Source organism: Epinephelus moara, chromosome 24, assembly GCF_006386435.1.
Source record: "Epinephelus moara isolate mb chromosome 24, YSFRI_EMoa_1.0, whole genome shotgun sequence".
Classification (NCBI taxonomy): domain Eukaryota; kingdom Metazoa; phylum Chordata; class Actinopteri; order Perciformes; family Serranidae; genus Epinephelus; species Epinephelus moara.
The window spans coordinates 52,032,897-52,047,934 of NC_065529.1; the positions used below are offsets into that span (position 1 = coordinate 52,032,897).

General features: G+C 40.3%; 1 protein-coding gene across 1 annotated transcript in view; it reads left to right on the forward strand.

Moving 5' to 3' along the window:
* Nucleotides 1-15,038, forward strand: part of LOC126385944 (uncharacterized) — a 30,356-nt gene that overhangs the window by 4,467 nt on the left and 10,851 nt on the right. The window contains exons 3-4 of the mRNA XM_050037987.1: nt 4,446-4,535; nt 4,668-5,078. Of these exons, the coding sequence (XP_049893944.1) occupies nt 4,446-4,535; nt 4,668-5,078 (501 nt within the window). The remainder of the gene's footprint in view (nt 1-4,445; nt 4,536-4,667; nt 5,079-15,038) is intronic.

Here is a 15,038-nt window from a genome sequence, read left to right on the forward strand (position 1 = left end):
ATTTTGTACCGCTATACGTGTTTCTAGTGGGACTATGTTTACAAGCACAAGAGTTCAGCGAGCCACGGAAGGACCGCCCTGCAGATTTACTATTGGTTCTGCAACGTAGGGAGTTTTTTTAAATTCTGAAATTGTATCCGCCCATCTAAACACAAAATCAGGGAGAAAGTCATCAGTCTTTAGTTAAGCAAAGCGTCTAAAGACTGACTTGTGAGTCTAGTGTACACCTGTCCCTGTCACCTGAATTTGCATCTTTGCCTCACCTTTCTTCCTCTTAAGGCTCATTTATTCTCACTTTACAACATTTGAAACCGGCGTATCTTTTGCACATAATCACTGCCCTCCTACTTCTGTGTGTCCTTTATGTTGGCATAGATACAGCCAATAGATGGCAGCAGAGGGCGGGGCCAAAAGTGTCATACAAAAAAGGCGAAGATGGAGGTTGTAATATTGTGACTTCAAGTGGAGCTGGTGGTCTGTGAGGACATTAAATACATCCTTACGTGGACGGAGATTCTTTCCACTACATTACTGATTCTTTCTTTTCTGCTGTTATTTAATTTCTTTGTCGCTTGCTTGAATTACACAACACTGCCCCCACAATCTCTGGTGGACTGAATTTACCAAACACACCATGTCAGGTCACTCACTCTCCGGGACCGCCAGTGTTACTTGAATAAGTAAACACTGACCAACGGGACCAGACTGGCTGACCCGTATGCTCTCACTCAGTGGATGGATGATGTCACAGGAAGCCAATCTTACAAAGGAGGACGACTTTCCTCCAGTTTGTTTTGCTAATGCAGCCTACAGCCCTCTGGTGGAGAGGCAGCTCTACCTCCACATAATAACATGACGTCATTGTGACTTCGGCCCTAAAACGGTTTAATGACAGGTAACGGATCAGTTCAAAAACTAATCTGTACAGGACCCTGCTCTGTGGGCCGCACAGTCCAGAAGCAGTCTTTGTGATTTCTCTGTGGCAGCTGGACGGTTTAGCTTCATGCAGCACTGAGCAACTTTGGCTGTAATAAACGTGGCCCCACCTCCAACACTGTATCCAGGTCTCTCAAACATGGCGACTTAGAGCAGCTGTTTACATGATCACATGTTCTAATGAGAGTTTTCGGTGTATTTATGAAACACAAACACAGACTGTACTAACAGTGTGTTACAGAACAAATCAATCTGCCCTCAGTGATGTTTCTCTGATGTTTTCATCGTCCATCACTGTTGGATAGCAGTAACGACAACTCAAACTTCCTGCCAATACACAACCTACACACACACACACACACACACACACACACACACACACACACACGCATTATTCATGTCAATAAGAAAATAATGGCAGCGATTGAGCGTTCCCAGGAGGTCCACTCCATCTTCACTGCCATCAGTTTTCTCTGCAGTGTTTTCACTGAATCAGAAATATGTTTTTCTGATATAAAGGATGTGGTTTATTGCAGAGGAGAGCCGTACCTCACAGTCTGACTGATTCCTGATTCACTTCATTATGTTCAATGATTTAACTGCTGCAGAATCCACTGTGATGTCAGAGTCAGTGTGGTGAACAAAGATGAGATGCAGTGTGGATTGTTTTGTACTTTATGGAAGACTCAACACAGCGACAGAGAAGTGAGGAAAATGACATTTATAACATTTAACTGTTTCACACAGACTTCAGGGTCAGGGTTTGACGAGACAACAGACTGTTGAGAGAGAAACCAACAAAAGTAACGAGAGAGAACAATGGAGGTGAACAGAGCAGCAGGGCCGTCAGACAATCGGCGCCACATCATGACGGCTTATTTGTAGACATTTTCTTTATTCAGATGAAGCAACTTGCTGGAAACCAGTCACATTATGTGGGTGCATTTATATGCAGCAACTGTCAGATCTTGTTACCACAGGCCTGTCTTCTATCAGGTGCTGATATTTAGCAGTAATGTTAGCGAGGAAAAACACTTTATACAGTAACAAGTATTGTTAGTGTTAAAAAAAAAGAAAAAAGTTATCAGAAAGAAAAGTAACATTAGCTTAAATAAAAGTATCATTAGCGTAAAAAAAAATGTTAGCATAAAGAAAAGTATCAATAGCGTTAAGAAAAGTAACAGCATAAAGAAAGGAAATGTGATGGTAAGTAATGTAAGGGTACAGGAAAGTATCATTCGTATAAAGGAAAGAAACTTAAGGATAAAGAAAATTATCGTTAGCATAAAGAAGAGTATCTTCAGTCTAGAGAAAAGTAACAGCATTAAGAAAAGTAAAGTTAGTGTAAAGAAAAGTAACACTAGTGTAAAGTAATGTTATAAAGAAAAATAACATTAGCTTAAAGAAAAGAAACATTAGCATAAAGTCAATTATCTTTAAGAGAAGTAATGTAAACGTAAAGAGATGTATCGTTAGCTAAAAGAAAAGTAACAGCTTAAGAAAAGCAATGTTAACGTAAAGAAATGTTGAGGGAAAGAAAAGTATTGTTAGCATGAATGAAATTAACATTAGCATAAAAAATAGTAACATTAGTATTAAAGTAAACTTAGTGAAAAGGAAAGTATTGTAAGTGTAAAGAAAAGTAATGTTAACCTAAAGAAAAATAACTATCTTAAAGAAAATAAACATTAGCGTACAGACAACTATCGCTAAGAAAAGTAATGTAAACATAAAGAGATGTGTCGTCGTAGGTAACAGCTTAAGAAATGTAATGTTAACGTAAAGAAAAGTAATGTTGAGGGAAAGAAAAGTATTGTTAGTGTAAAGGCAAGTAATGTTAACGTAAAGAAAAGTAACATTAGCATAAAGTACAATTAGTGTAAAGAAACATTATTTGATGGTCAAAAAATAAGTAACGGTGTAAAGAGAACTTATGTTAATGTAAAGAAAAGTAATGCTAGTGTTAAAAAATTGAATGTAGAGTAACGTTAGCGTAAAGAAGAGTAATGTTAGTGTAAAGAAGAGTAATGTTAGCGTAAAGAAGAGTAACGTTAGCGTAAAGAAGAGTAACGTTAGCGTAAAGAAGAGTAGCGTTAGCGTAAAGAAGAGTAATGTTAGTGTAAAGAAGAGTAACGTTAGCATAAAGAAGAGTAACGTTTGCGTCAAGCGGAGTAACATTAGCGTAAAGAAGAGTAATGTTAGCGTAAAGAAGAGTAATGTTAGTGTAAAGAAGAGTAATGTTAGTGTAAAGAAGAGTAACGTTAGCGTAAAGAAGAGTAATGTTAGCGTAAAGAAGAGTAACGTTAGCGTAAAGAAGAGTAAGGTTAGCGTAAAGAAGAGTAACGTTAGTGTAAAGAAGAGTAATGTTAGTGTAAAGAAGAGTAACGTTAGCGTAAAGAAGAGTAATGTTAGCGTAAAGAAGAGTAACGTTAGCGTAAAGAAGAGTAATGTTAGTGTAAAGAAGAGTAATGTTAGTGTAAAGAAGAGTAACATTAGTGTAAAGAAGAGTATAGTTAGTGTAAAGAAGAGTATTGTTAGTGTAAAGAAGAGTAACATTAGTGTAAAGAAGAGTAATGTTAGTGTAAAGAAGAGTATTGTTAGTGTAAAGAAGAGTAATGTTAGTGTAAAGAAGAGTAATGTTAGTGTAAAGAAGAGTATTGTTAGTGTAAAGAAGAGTAATGTTAGTGTAAAGAAGAGTAACATTAGCGTAAGGAAGATTGAGAGCCAAGGATGACTCAGGTACGTCCTGATCAATTTCAGGTCCACTGGCTGTGAATCCCTCAGTACCACCTTAAATCACTGACGCCCCTCAGCGTTTCCTCTGAAGAACAAAAAGACTTGATTTCCATCTCATGGTTCAGAGGAGCAGAGCCCTCAGCGGGGGCTCTATCGACTGGTGGGGGGAGGAGGGGGGGGGCATTTTGTCAATCAACATGATTGATTTCAACTTCAAGGCCGATGAATATATACAGAACATAAACCTCTGAGGATTGTTCTCTGTATGAAGCTCTCCTGGAGGCAGCGTCATGTGTGCAGTGCTCCTTCACTCTACATAGAAAACACAGAAACCGACTCACTGGAATTTGCCATTTTCTAAATTCTTAGACCAAACGAACATCAATAAAATAATAATCAGAATTAGTGATTGTGAAAATAATCATAAGTTGCAGCCATATCTTTTTTTATCTCTCTGCGCCGGTGACAGCTGGAGGCCTTATGTTTAAGGGTTGTACCTTAACCTACAACCACGGGGTGGACTGGTGGGCGGAGTCATAGTGGAGGAAGTACTGAGATCCTTTAATGCAGTAAAAGTACAATTACCACACAGAAAAAAAACTTCACTTCAAGTAAAGGTTCTGCATTCAAACCCATCCTGAACAATAAGAATATAATCAGCAATAAGTTGTTTTAAAAAAAAGTTAGTCAGTATGTTGCAGTGAAGTGTTTTCTTCTTCTGTCTGATGTTTTTGGACAAACTCCCCTCCTCCCCCTCTTCATCACACCATTAGTCTTCTTCACTTTCCTGAGGGTCTCCCCTGGCGTCAGCAGACGTCCCCTTGGTGTGAAGCGGCAGCTGGAGCTCACTGTATACACCATCAGTGAGGACTGTTGATTGTTTCAGCAGGAAGCTGATAACTGGAGAGCAAGCTGAAGCTTCTGAGAAATCAATGTGTCGAGTCGATAACTGAGGGGACGTTAACACAAGGCCTTGACAGTATCTGTTTGTTCAGACCCTCTTACTGTTGGAGCCGTTGTCCTATGGGGCCACCACCTGCAGCACCTGCAGGGACAGGCGCTGGGGTCAGGTGATAGTGAGCTGGATGGCGGGCAGGGACCCAGGCGTGTTGACCCCTGGCGTAGCAGACTGGCTCTGGGAACGTGGAACGTCACCTCTCTGTCGGGGAATGAACCGGAGCAGGTGCAGGAGATGAAGCAGTACCAATTAAATATAACTGGACTCACCTCACCACTGGTTCTGGAACCAAACTCCTGGAGAGGGACTGGACTCTCACGTCTTCTGGAGTTTCCCAGGGTGAGAGGCGCTGGATGGGTGTGGGGATACTGGCAGGGGTTTCTGCGACTATGTGTGGCTGAGTCGGAGTCCCTGACTGTTATGTGCCCGCCCCTCTTGGAGTCTCTGGGTTGGGTCCTGGAAATGGTACAAACCAGGGACTCTATAGTTCTGCTAGATCTGTTTTTATCTGGACACATTTTCCCCTCAAATACAACATGCTAACGTTATTAGCACAAGCCTATGGCATTTTACATTGTATAAATTAGCCTAGCAGCTAGCAGAGATTTGCTCTGCTCATATTTCAGCCAGGATAAATCACACACAGTGTGTGGAGGCTTTATTGTCTTCACAATTTATTGTTTCTTATCTGTGAAATTAAAGTAAATCAAAGCTTTGTTTCCACTGAGGGAAATGGTTTCAGCTTACAGAGACAGACAGGAGGTCTGCGTCACTGTGACGTGGAGTTACATTACAGCCCCTGGCTGCAATTGGGTGCATCTACATTTTCTTTTTTTCTTCTCTTTAAAAGGAATGTTTATTGATGTACACTGTCCCTTCTTAAACAAATAAACGTTATTGTATTTCTGGGGAGGTGCACGTCAGGTGACGCTGTTGATTCAACACAGAAGTATAAACTTCGCATTAATTGTAACAAAGTATTTTTACATTGTTTAACATTAGTGAAGGGTCTGAGTGCTGCACCCAGGTCGTCTCTCTTCTACCACATGTGCACTCACACACACACACACACACACACACACAGTCATGGCTGCAGTCGTGACCTTGTCTGGTAAACTCTGCAGCACCAACAGCAAATCAGAGCTCGAAGACCCGACCAATCATCCTCCAGCTACAGGGTAACATGTTTGTGTGTGTGTGTGTGTGTTTCTATCTACCTCATTACATCAGTGGCCCTGGCGAACATAATCAGAATTCAGAGCTGGAAATGAATCACAAACTCTCTCTCAGACACACACACACACACACACACACACACACACACACACACACACACTCCAGTCGAGAGTAGAGTGTATGTGTCTTCAGAACAGAATGAAATGAGCTGTCAATATGTCATTTTCAGGTGCTCAGCAGAGGAAGCAATGCAAAAGTGAAAAAAAAAAAAAAAAAAAACCCTCAATGACAAAGTGCACACACACACACACGCACACGCACACACACACACATACAACAACAGACACACATACAACACACACGCGAGCATCAGTTGACAGACATGTTGATCGGACTGCTTTCACATATGAAACACACGTGCAGACATCTGAACACGTACAGGTACACTCATCCACATACATGTACACACAATACACACATGTACACACAGAGGGAGGTCCTTCCACACAAACAGCAGTGTGGATAATTCATTCAGAAGAAAAGAGTTTTTGTGTCGTAGTGAAGCTCAACACTGCCACCTGCTGTCAGTACACACAGCAGTGTTCTGAATCAGCTGTCTGATGGACATGTTTGTCCACATCCTGCTGAGACATCTGTCCTTTTGTCCTCGATATGTCCTGAAGCTGACAGCAGGCTGAATTTGTAATTGTCTTAATGTGTCTGTTGAAGTTCAGCTCTGACTCCATGACTGCACCAAGATTTCTGACTCTGTCTGTGGTTTAAACATCGAGCTCTGACTCCTCCTTGGCTCCAAAAACTATGACCTCAGTTTTTCTCTGTTTAACTGAGGAACATGCACATCTAATCACTGATTTGTTCAATGCAGTCAGAGCTTGTATTGGACCATTGTTCCCTGGGGACATAGTTATGTAAATTTTCCATAATCTGATCCAACTGGAAACATGTAGATGTAAAACAGAAGAGGTCCCAGTATGGAGCCTTGGGGAACTCCACATGTCATTTTTGTCCACTCAGATGTACCTATAGACACAAAGTAGTCCCTGTCCTTCCACTTTTCCAGTCGGTGTAGTGATATGTTGAGGTCAAATGCGGCACTGAGATCCAGAAATACTGAGACTGAGAATCTGCTGCTGCCTGAGTTTGAGTGGATATCAGTGAAGACCTTAATGAGAGCCATCTCAGTGCTGTGATGTCGTCCAAATCCTGACTGGAGGACATCAAACACTTATTTAGCACCATGTACAGCTGACTCTGTGCAGACTGGGTCAGTGTTACTAATGTTGCTGCAGTTCAGTGATATCTCTTTATGTTTAACCACTGGAAATGAGTCAGTTGAGAAGTTTGCTGAACACAGATTGTCTGTGAAATCTTCATGTTCACTGAGTTTACTGATGCAGAAATGTTTCAGCAATAATTTCTCAGACTGAAGGATCATTGGTTCAAACAGTGTTTATGACCTGACTGAGCCTGAAGGAACACATCAGTCACTCCGTTTACATTATGACATCAGAGGAAATGGATTTATTGTGAATGGAATGGAGAATGAAGAAGCCGGTAACAACATGGAGAAATCTACATCCAGAGCCGTGACTTTTTGGACAGACCAAATGTACAGAGCTGTAAAGTTGTCCACCATGGTACCAGTTAGCTGCTAGCTAACCGTAGCTAACTTGTTTGTCCATTGTTTGGTCTGTGACGTAATAGTAGGCTGACCAAACGTCCTCTTTTGCCCGGACATGTCCACTTTTCACGTCCCGTCCGGGGCGTCCGGGGGTTTTTTATAAACTGATGATAATGTCCGGTTTTCCGTGTGTTTGTGTGTGTGTGTTAGAGTGCGGCACGGCCAGAATATTTCTGTCCGACCCGAACCGAGCCCGACATTATTTAATGACCAAAGCACAAAGTTTGTGTCACACAGTGGTTACAGGGTATTTAACAGGCTGGGCGTGCGCCGTGGGTGCTCAGCTGTGGAGAGGGAGACCTCCGTGTTTGAGACGGGAGCGGGAGGCGGGAGGTCCGAGACTTCTAGCGAGAGGAGAGGGAGAAATAAAACAAAATAAGATAAAATAGGAAAAACCTGTCTCCCTCTTTTATTTTATTTTCAGCGTTTAATCAAGGCGGAGGCGGGCGGCTGGAGGTCCGAGACTTCCAGCGAGGAGAGAGGTCCGAGGACCGAATCCGACCCGAGCCCGAATACAATTTATAGCTACATTTTTGACCAAACCCGGCTGACGTGTCGGGTACTGTCGGGCTCGGATCGCCACATTCTAGTGTGTGTATGTGTCCCCTATTGGGGCCTATCTGAATTTCTGTCTTTGAGAGATATTATTTTGTAATATAACTGAATTTTCTATCCATACATATAAATTTTAAATATATTAAAATGATAAGGCATCTTTGAGTAAACTGCGAGTATCATTTAAGTAGGCTATGTCGTGGCCGGCCGCGTGTCCTCTTTTTTGGAAATCAAAATATGGTCACCCTACGTAATAGTTCAACAGGAAAAAGGTCCAATACTAACAAGCTGAAAGGGGGCATATCTCCACCTATCGTAGAGGAGTCACACATACTTGGCTCAATAAATGGATTCCCCTCCCGTGCTTGTATACTGGGACAAGGACAGTAGGCCAGTTAGATGTCCTCGTCCAGCTGGAACTGTAGCTCCACTTCACTGTTTCCATGGAAACGGACTGAGTGTGTCCCTGTAACATACGTGATGTATGTGCACATGTCAGAGAGCTGAGGCTGTTACAGACACTGGAACAAAACACAGATATAAAGACCCTGGACTCTTTTCACACATTTTATGGACTCAATCATTAATTAACTGAAGAAGTTTTTTACTGATTATATATTAATGTCATTAATCATCAGATGATCCGTGTTAATCAGGGAACACGTTATTAGCTCATGTTTGAAAGTTCGGAAACTGGAGCACTGGTGTGACTGGTCCTCCGTCCTGACACATATTCAGATTATTAAAATCAGAGAAATTAAGTTTGACCAAATTAATCACATCTCTCCAACTGTGTGTGTGTGTGTGTGTGTGTCTGATTTCCCCCTGGGTAATTATCCTTCTTCCTCTTCTTATGATGAAAATGAGGCAGCAACTGCTGATTGTTTTCATTATCAATTAACGTGCCAATTATTTTCTTGATTAATAAATGAAGGCTGATGTATGGTTGTGTGCAGGCGCCAGGGTCGGCCCTAGACTTGTGGAGGCCCTAAGCAGGTTTGTTTTAGGGGCTCTTCTCAATGTAACGTGTTTCCACTTTACATGAGACTAAACCAGCTGATGTGTTTCATATATATTAGTTTTAGAACTCATAAAGTGGGACCTGTCAGCAGAGATCGTATCTTTAATAAACTATAGTAAATACAGTACATGTGTGTTTCCCCTCAGGTTGCAGTGATACATCTGGTTCAAGATAAATGTGATATAAAGGTTACCGGTTATATTGTGTACATGTACTTATCTACAGTACTGAAAAATCAAATGCAGCTGGTGGTTGGATCTCTCCTTTATTTGAGTTGTTTTCTGAGGGGAAACTTTTTACACAAACTTCCATCAACATGTTTCAAGTTTCAGTTTTAGTAATGAAACATTTGTTCAACCAGCAATAAGCTTTCTGTTTTCATTCAAAGGGATTTCTGAGACGCTCAGCAGCCTCTCCAACTTTATTAAATCATCCATCCATTTTCATCCACTTATCTGAGGTCTCGGGGGCAGCAGGCCGAGCAAAGTCCTCCAGACGTCCCTCTCCTCAGCTCCTTCCTCCAGCTCCTCCTGGAGGACCCCGAGGTGTTCCCAGACCAGATGAGATCTATAATCCCTCCAGTGTGTTCTGGGTCTGCCCCGGGGCCTCCTACCAGCTGGACCAGGAGGATCCTGATCAGATGTTGAACCACCTCAACATGAAGGAGCAGCGGCTCTACTCCGAGCTCCCTCCAGATGTCTGACTCCTCCCCCTATCTCTAAGGCTGAGCCCAGACACCCTACAGAGGAAACTCATTTCAGACGCTTGTATCTGTGACCTCATTCTTTCAGTCACTACCCAGAGCTCATGACCATAGGTGAGGGTTGGGACGGAGATGGAACCATTCTGAACCAGTCCGGCGCCGCGGCCACATCACTGCAGACGCTGTACCAAACCTCCGATCCATCTCACGCTCCACTCTACCCTCACTGTGAACAAGACAAGTTCTTGATCACTATGTTAAACCCCATGTCAAAACTCTTGGCCTGATATGTGACTCTGTCTTTAAGTTTGACAAACAAATTAACACAGTAGTAAAAGTCAGCTTTTTCCAACGCCTCTCATATGTGTTTATAATGACTTATTCCTTCTGTGCAGTACTTTGGTGACGTGAGTTGTTTTTAAATGTGCTTTATAAATTAATTTGAGTTGAGTTGATAATTATAGTTATTTGAATGATCATCTTTGAGCTTTGGGAAAAAAAGTGACATTTTATAGACAAAACATTTAATTTATTAATGAAGAGAATAATCTATTCAAATTATCATTATTATTATTGAACGTGTATTTTTGGTTCAGTGTGTATTGTTGGTGTATGTTCCACATCCTGCAGATTTCACAGGATCATAAAGTCTAATATTTTGTCTTAATTTATCATAATTAGAGAAACAAATCAGCAGGATATGAAGTTTACCTGCGGACGTTTGCTTCCTGTGATGATGTAATGTGAGGAGTCCACCTGTGTTCCCATCAGCAGCCTGTGTGTTGTGCAGGTGACTGTCCTGTAGGGGGCAGCAGAGCTCTGTCACACACTGAACAACAGCTGGAAACACACACACACACAAATGCAATTGAATTCTAATGAGAAGAAAAATTTATTTTATTTGGTTTCATTTTTAATTAAAATCTGATTTCAGAGCAGTTTGTGATGAACGGCGAGGCGGAGCGGAGAGTTTCAGGGACACACACTGATGTACAAGGCTGTAAAAAATAAATTATTACATTTAATAATGAATTATATTTAAATACAGCAGGGGAGTAAATGAGCAGCCTGATCATGGTGACGGTAATGAAACAGATATTTCATAAACTGTCAGTAGTTTTCACTTTAATCTGTGTTCTCCTGTTGAACCTGAAGCTGAAGCTGAAGCTCAGCGTTCGTCTCTGTCAGAGAGACGTTTAGTTTGAATCATGGAAATTATTTACAAACAGTCTGATGAGGCTGAAATATAATTTTCTATTAACACGTGATGATCAGGCGTCTGTTTTCTGATTCTAAACTATTTTCTGTTTGACATGTTGAAGTTTTTTGTTGTTGTTGTTTTAAATTAAGACAAATAACATGTACAACACAGCACAGTGCACATATACATACCTGAGGGTCACATGACCATGGCGAAACCTCAGAGTCACTGCTGGCATGTTAACTAACTCTCCCAAACAAGTACCATAACATGTACACACACAAGACAAAGGAAGATCAATGAGAATATAAAGTCATGATGACTGCAGATGAAATTAAATATATTAAATGTTCTTTCACCAAGGTTCAGTTGTTCCCTTCACTTTAGGAATCTGAAGGTCTGTAGTTTTGTGTTAGAACTGAATCTTTCTATCATCCAGTGTGATTTAAGATAAGTTTTATTAAGCTGTTTGGTTATTTTCTGTTTTACCAAACAATATCACAGTGTTACTGATCTCTGAGTTCTGTTTTAGATCATCTTCCACCTCTGACTTCACCCCAGAATGAGGCGACAGCAGGATAATACCACGTTAGACGAAGGACTGATTCCTCTTCATCACTGCAAAACCTTCATGAACTCGTTTGTTCAAGGATTTTAATAGGTATACATTTACATATTATCTGTAGTTATATTACACGTATAGATATGTCTTGGGAAGTGTTATAGATACTATTCAATACATCTTTCCATGGAGTTATGATTTTAATAGAGTCTTCCCATTTATTTAAGGATTTATAATGATTTTGTCTGAAACTGAGTTCTATATATTTTTGTATTTTGTATTTTGTATTTAGGAAAATGATCCATCATCCAAAAACTCATGTTGATGACTTTTTTATTTTCTATTTTTGTTTTGTTATTATTTTTCTCTTTTATTTGAAATGTTGAATTTCCTGGGTTTGACATAAATAATTAAAAGTAAATAAATTGAATGAAGCAGTTATTGCACTTTAATGGGGACAAACTACTAAAAACACTAAAACTACTTCTACCATACTTATTAATAATAATATTATTAGTTAAAATATGACTGTAATATTTGTAATATTATCAGTACTATAAATATTATTACTATGCATTTTATCATTATTATGAATAATAATAATAATCAATAACACTACCATTATTATTATTATTATCTGTATTAATATTATTATAAATTTAATAATTTAATTTTGACAAATTTAGACAAATTTTAAATACAATAATTATTATGGAGCATTTATTTTTTGTGGTGTATGTTTCTCATCCTGCAGAATTTACAGTCTAATAATAATAACAATAATATCAGTATTAAAATATCTTCTCATTGTATAAACCTTATATATTTAGCAGAGGTGTGTGGGTGGGTTTCAGACACTAGGTGGAGACATCTTCCTGTTTGATGTTCATCACACACACACACACTCACACACACACACACACGTTCATCTGACTGACGTCTGTTTAGATTAAATTGGTCAGCTGTGATGTTTTAGTCACTGTTCTATGATCTGTGTCGTTAAACATGATTTCATTCTCAAACACTGACGTCACAGTTACATCAGATTCAAACTCACAGCATCAATAAAGAAATAAAGAAATGTTTGATGATGTCAGAGGGAAACTGAGACGAACAGAAACCTGAGTTAGTTTGTGTGTTTGCAGCAGCTTGTACTCTGTGCCTGTCGGACCGAGGAGAGACTTGTGCTGGGTTTCTGACCCTGATATGAAGCCTTGTTATTGAACACATTCCTGGAAATCCAATCAAATCCCATCTGGCTCTGCAGTCCAGCAGAAAATATAAATGTAGTCACAAACAAATATGGATTCTTGTTTTCAGCATGTAAACTACACGTCTGCACTACAGCTGTGAAGTTATTCATTAACCTCAACTTTATCTTTAGTTTATTTCCAGGGCAGCATCATTTAAAGACTCAAACAGAGGTGCAGAAATACACACGACGCTCAGGGACCAATGGTAACGGACTGACTGTGCAGCCAGGATGGGTTCAGTCTTTGAGCTGCTGGAGAAGTCATCTCTCTGTGTTGTCTAGATTGTTTCTGTTTCTTTGTTGTCACAGGTCGATCCACTGTTTTGTGTCTCTGTGGTCATTTTGTTGTAAATTCTCTGCATGAATAAAAATGTGTTGCTCATTTATTTGTGCACACAGGTGAACACATTTCTGCATGTGCGTCATGTTTACAGGACCCTCGCACCAATGTGAGCTTTTACAATTTCATGGACAAATAAAGTCAGAAGCTGTGACTCCAGGGTCCAACCGAACATGAACCACAAGTTAGAAGCAGCGAAGGACCGAGACCTGTGAGGCTCACAACACCTGGAAGAAGATCACCAACACTTTCTCAGACCATCAGACTGACACTCCCGGGCCACGCTCCTCTATGGCACACCTGTTCACACTGCAGTTACATTTTGGTGCTTCAATAGTTTAACTTCAAAATTCGACTGAGTTTATGGCCGAAGTTTGGAGCTGATCAGTTACTATATATAGTCAAAATCATTTTACTCATGTGGTTCGACTTTGTTATTTAACAGTGATTCCTGATTTACAGTCTGATTAGTAGTGTGCCATGCCCTTTTTTTTTTTTGCAATTATGGCGCCCCCTAGCGGTCAATTTGAATGAAACTTTATGGGAATGTTGCTCGTACCGATTTAGACATTTCCTGTGAGTTTTGTGATGATTGGCTCCACAGTTACAGAGGTGGGTCTATTAATGTGTAGGACCACGCCCCCTCTGAAGTTCATTGGTCAGGATCTTCAAACTGCAGTGAGACATCAACATGCTTTTTATGTGTTTGATAAGTTTGGTCCGCAGATGTCTGTGATATGTTGATGTCATGTTTGTTATTTGTTTTATGTTGTCATTTATTGAACTATGAACAAAGGAGCAGCACCTAATCTTGTTATATTTCTATATAAAGACAATAAAGCTCTCTAATCTGATGATCCACAGAAAGTTTGGTACAAATCCGACCGACAGGTAAGAAGAAATGTGTTTTTCAAAAACTGGCAGGAAGCTTTCCTGTGGGACCTGAACGGTTCTCCAGGTTTTCCGTAGAGCTCATTGAGCTGGACGTGTGTCTGATGTTAGATTGGAGTTGATCGGCCTCAACAGTTTAAGCCTTAATATTAAAATTCTGATTAACTGGAGACAAAACGCTTTTTTCTCATGAACCCAGGAATATAAGAACAGCTCTCTGCAGCTGTTTGAGAAACATAAATGTTACAGTGATTTTTATCCACAAAAGCTGAAGCTCCTCTGTTTATGTAGACGCGTTTACAGACAGTCTCCCTCCCTCCAGTTTGTCAGCGACACTGATAAACAGTCCAGCTGCAAATGAGACGTGTGTATTTCTGTATCTGTGATTACTGCCACTGATGAAGTCAACATTAATACATGTAGTGTGGAAGCAGTTCTTACAGCATGTCTTGAAGGTTAAAGCTGCTGTGGACGACTAAAACTTCCTCTTTGCTTTGTCTTTTCATTGACCCATTTATTCCTCTCACACACACACACACACACACACACACAGCAGGTTGCCATTAGCGGACAGGTCATGTGCTGTTCTGGTTCTATCGATCAGGGGAAAAAAGAAAGCTCCAGTTCCACTATAAATACACTCAGAGCTGCCATCAGTGCCCTTGTGTCCTCCATCTTTACCTCCTCCATCTTTCTGTCCCTCTCTACTTTCTCTGGTGCATCTATTTCTGTCTCGATCTATAACCTCTGGTCACTCAGCCTGGTGTCAGGTGGCTGCACAGACCAACAGGTGACACAAACACAAAACACTCTTTCCAATCCAGTTTGAAGAGAAGAGGCAGATACGTGTTTCATCTTTACTGTCTGTGACTGATTGTAACATTAAAGGAACACGTTCGTCCCAAAAACTCTGAACTACGTTTGTTTATTTCAAATCATACTATGAGTTATTTACAATTTTGGACGACATGCTATACTATGACGTTTTTTAATCGTTGTTGACGA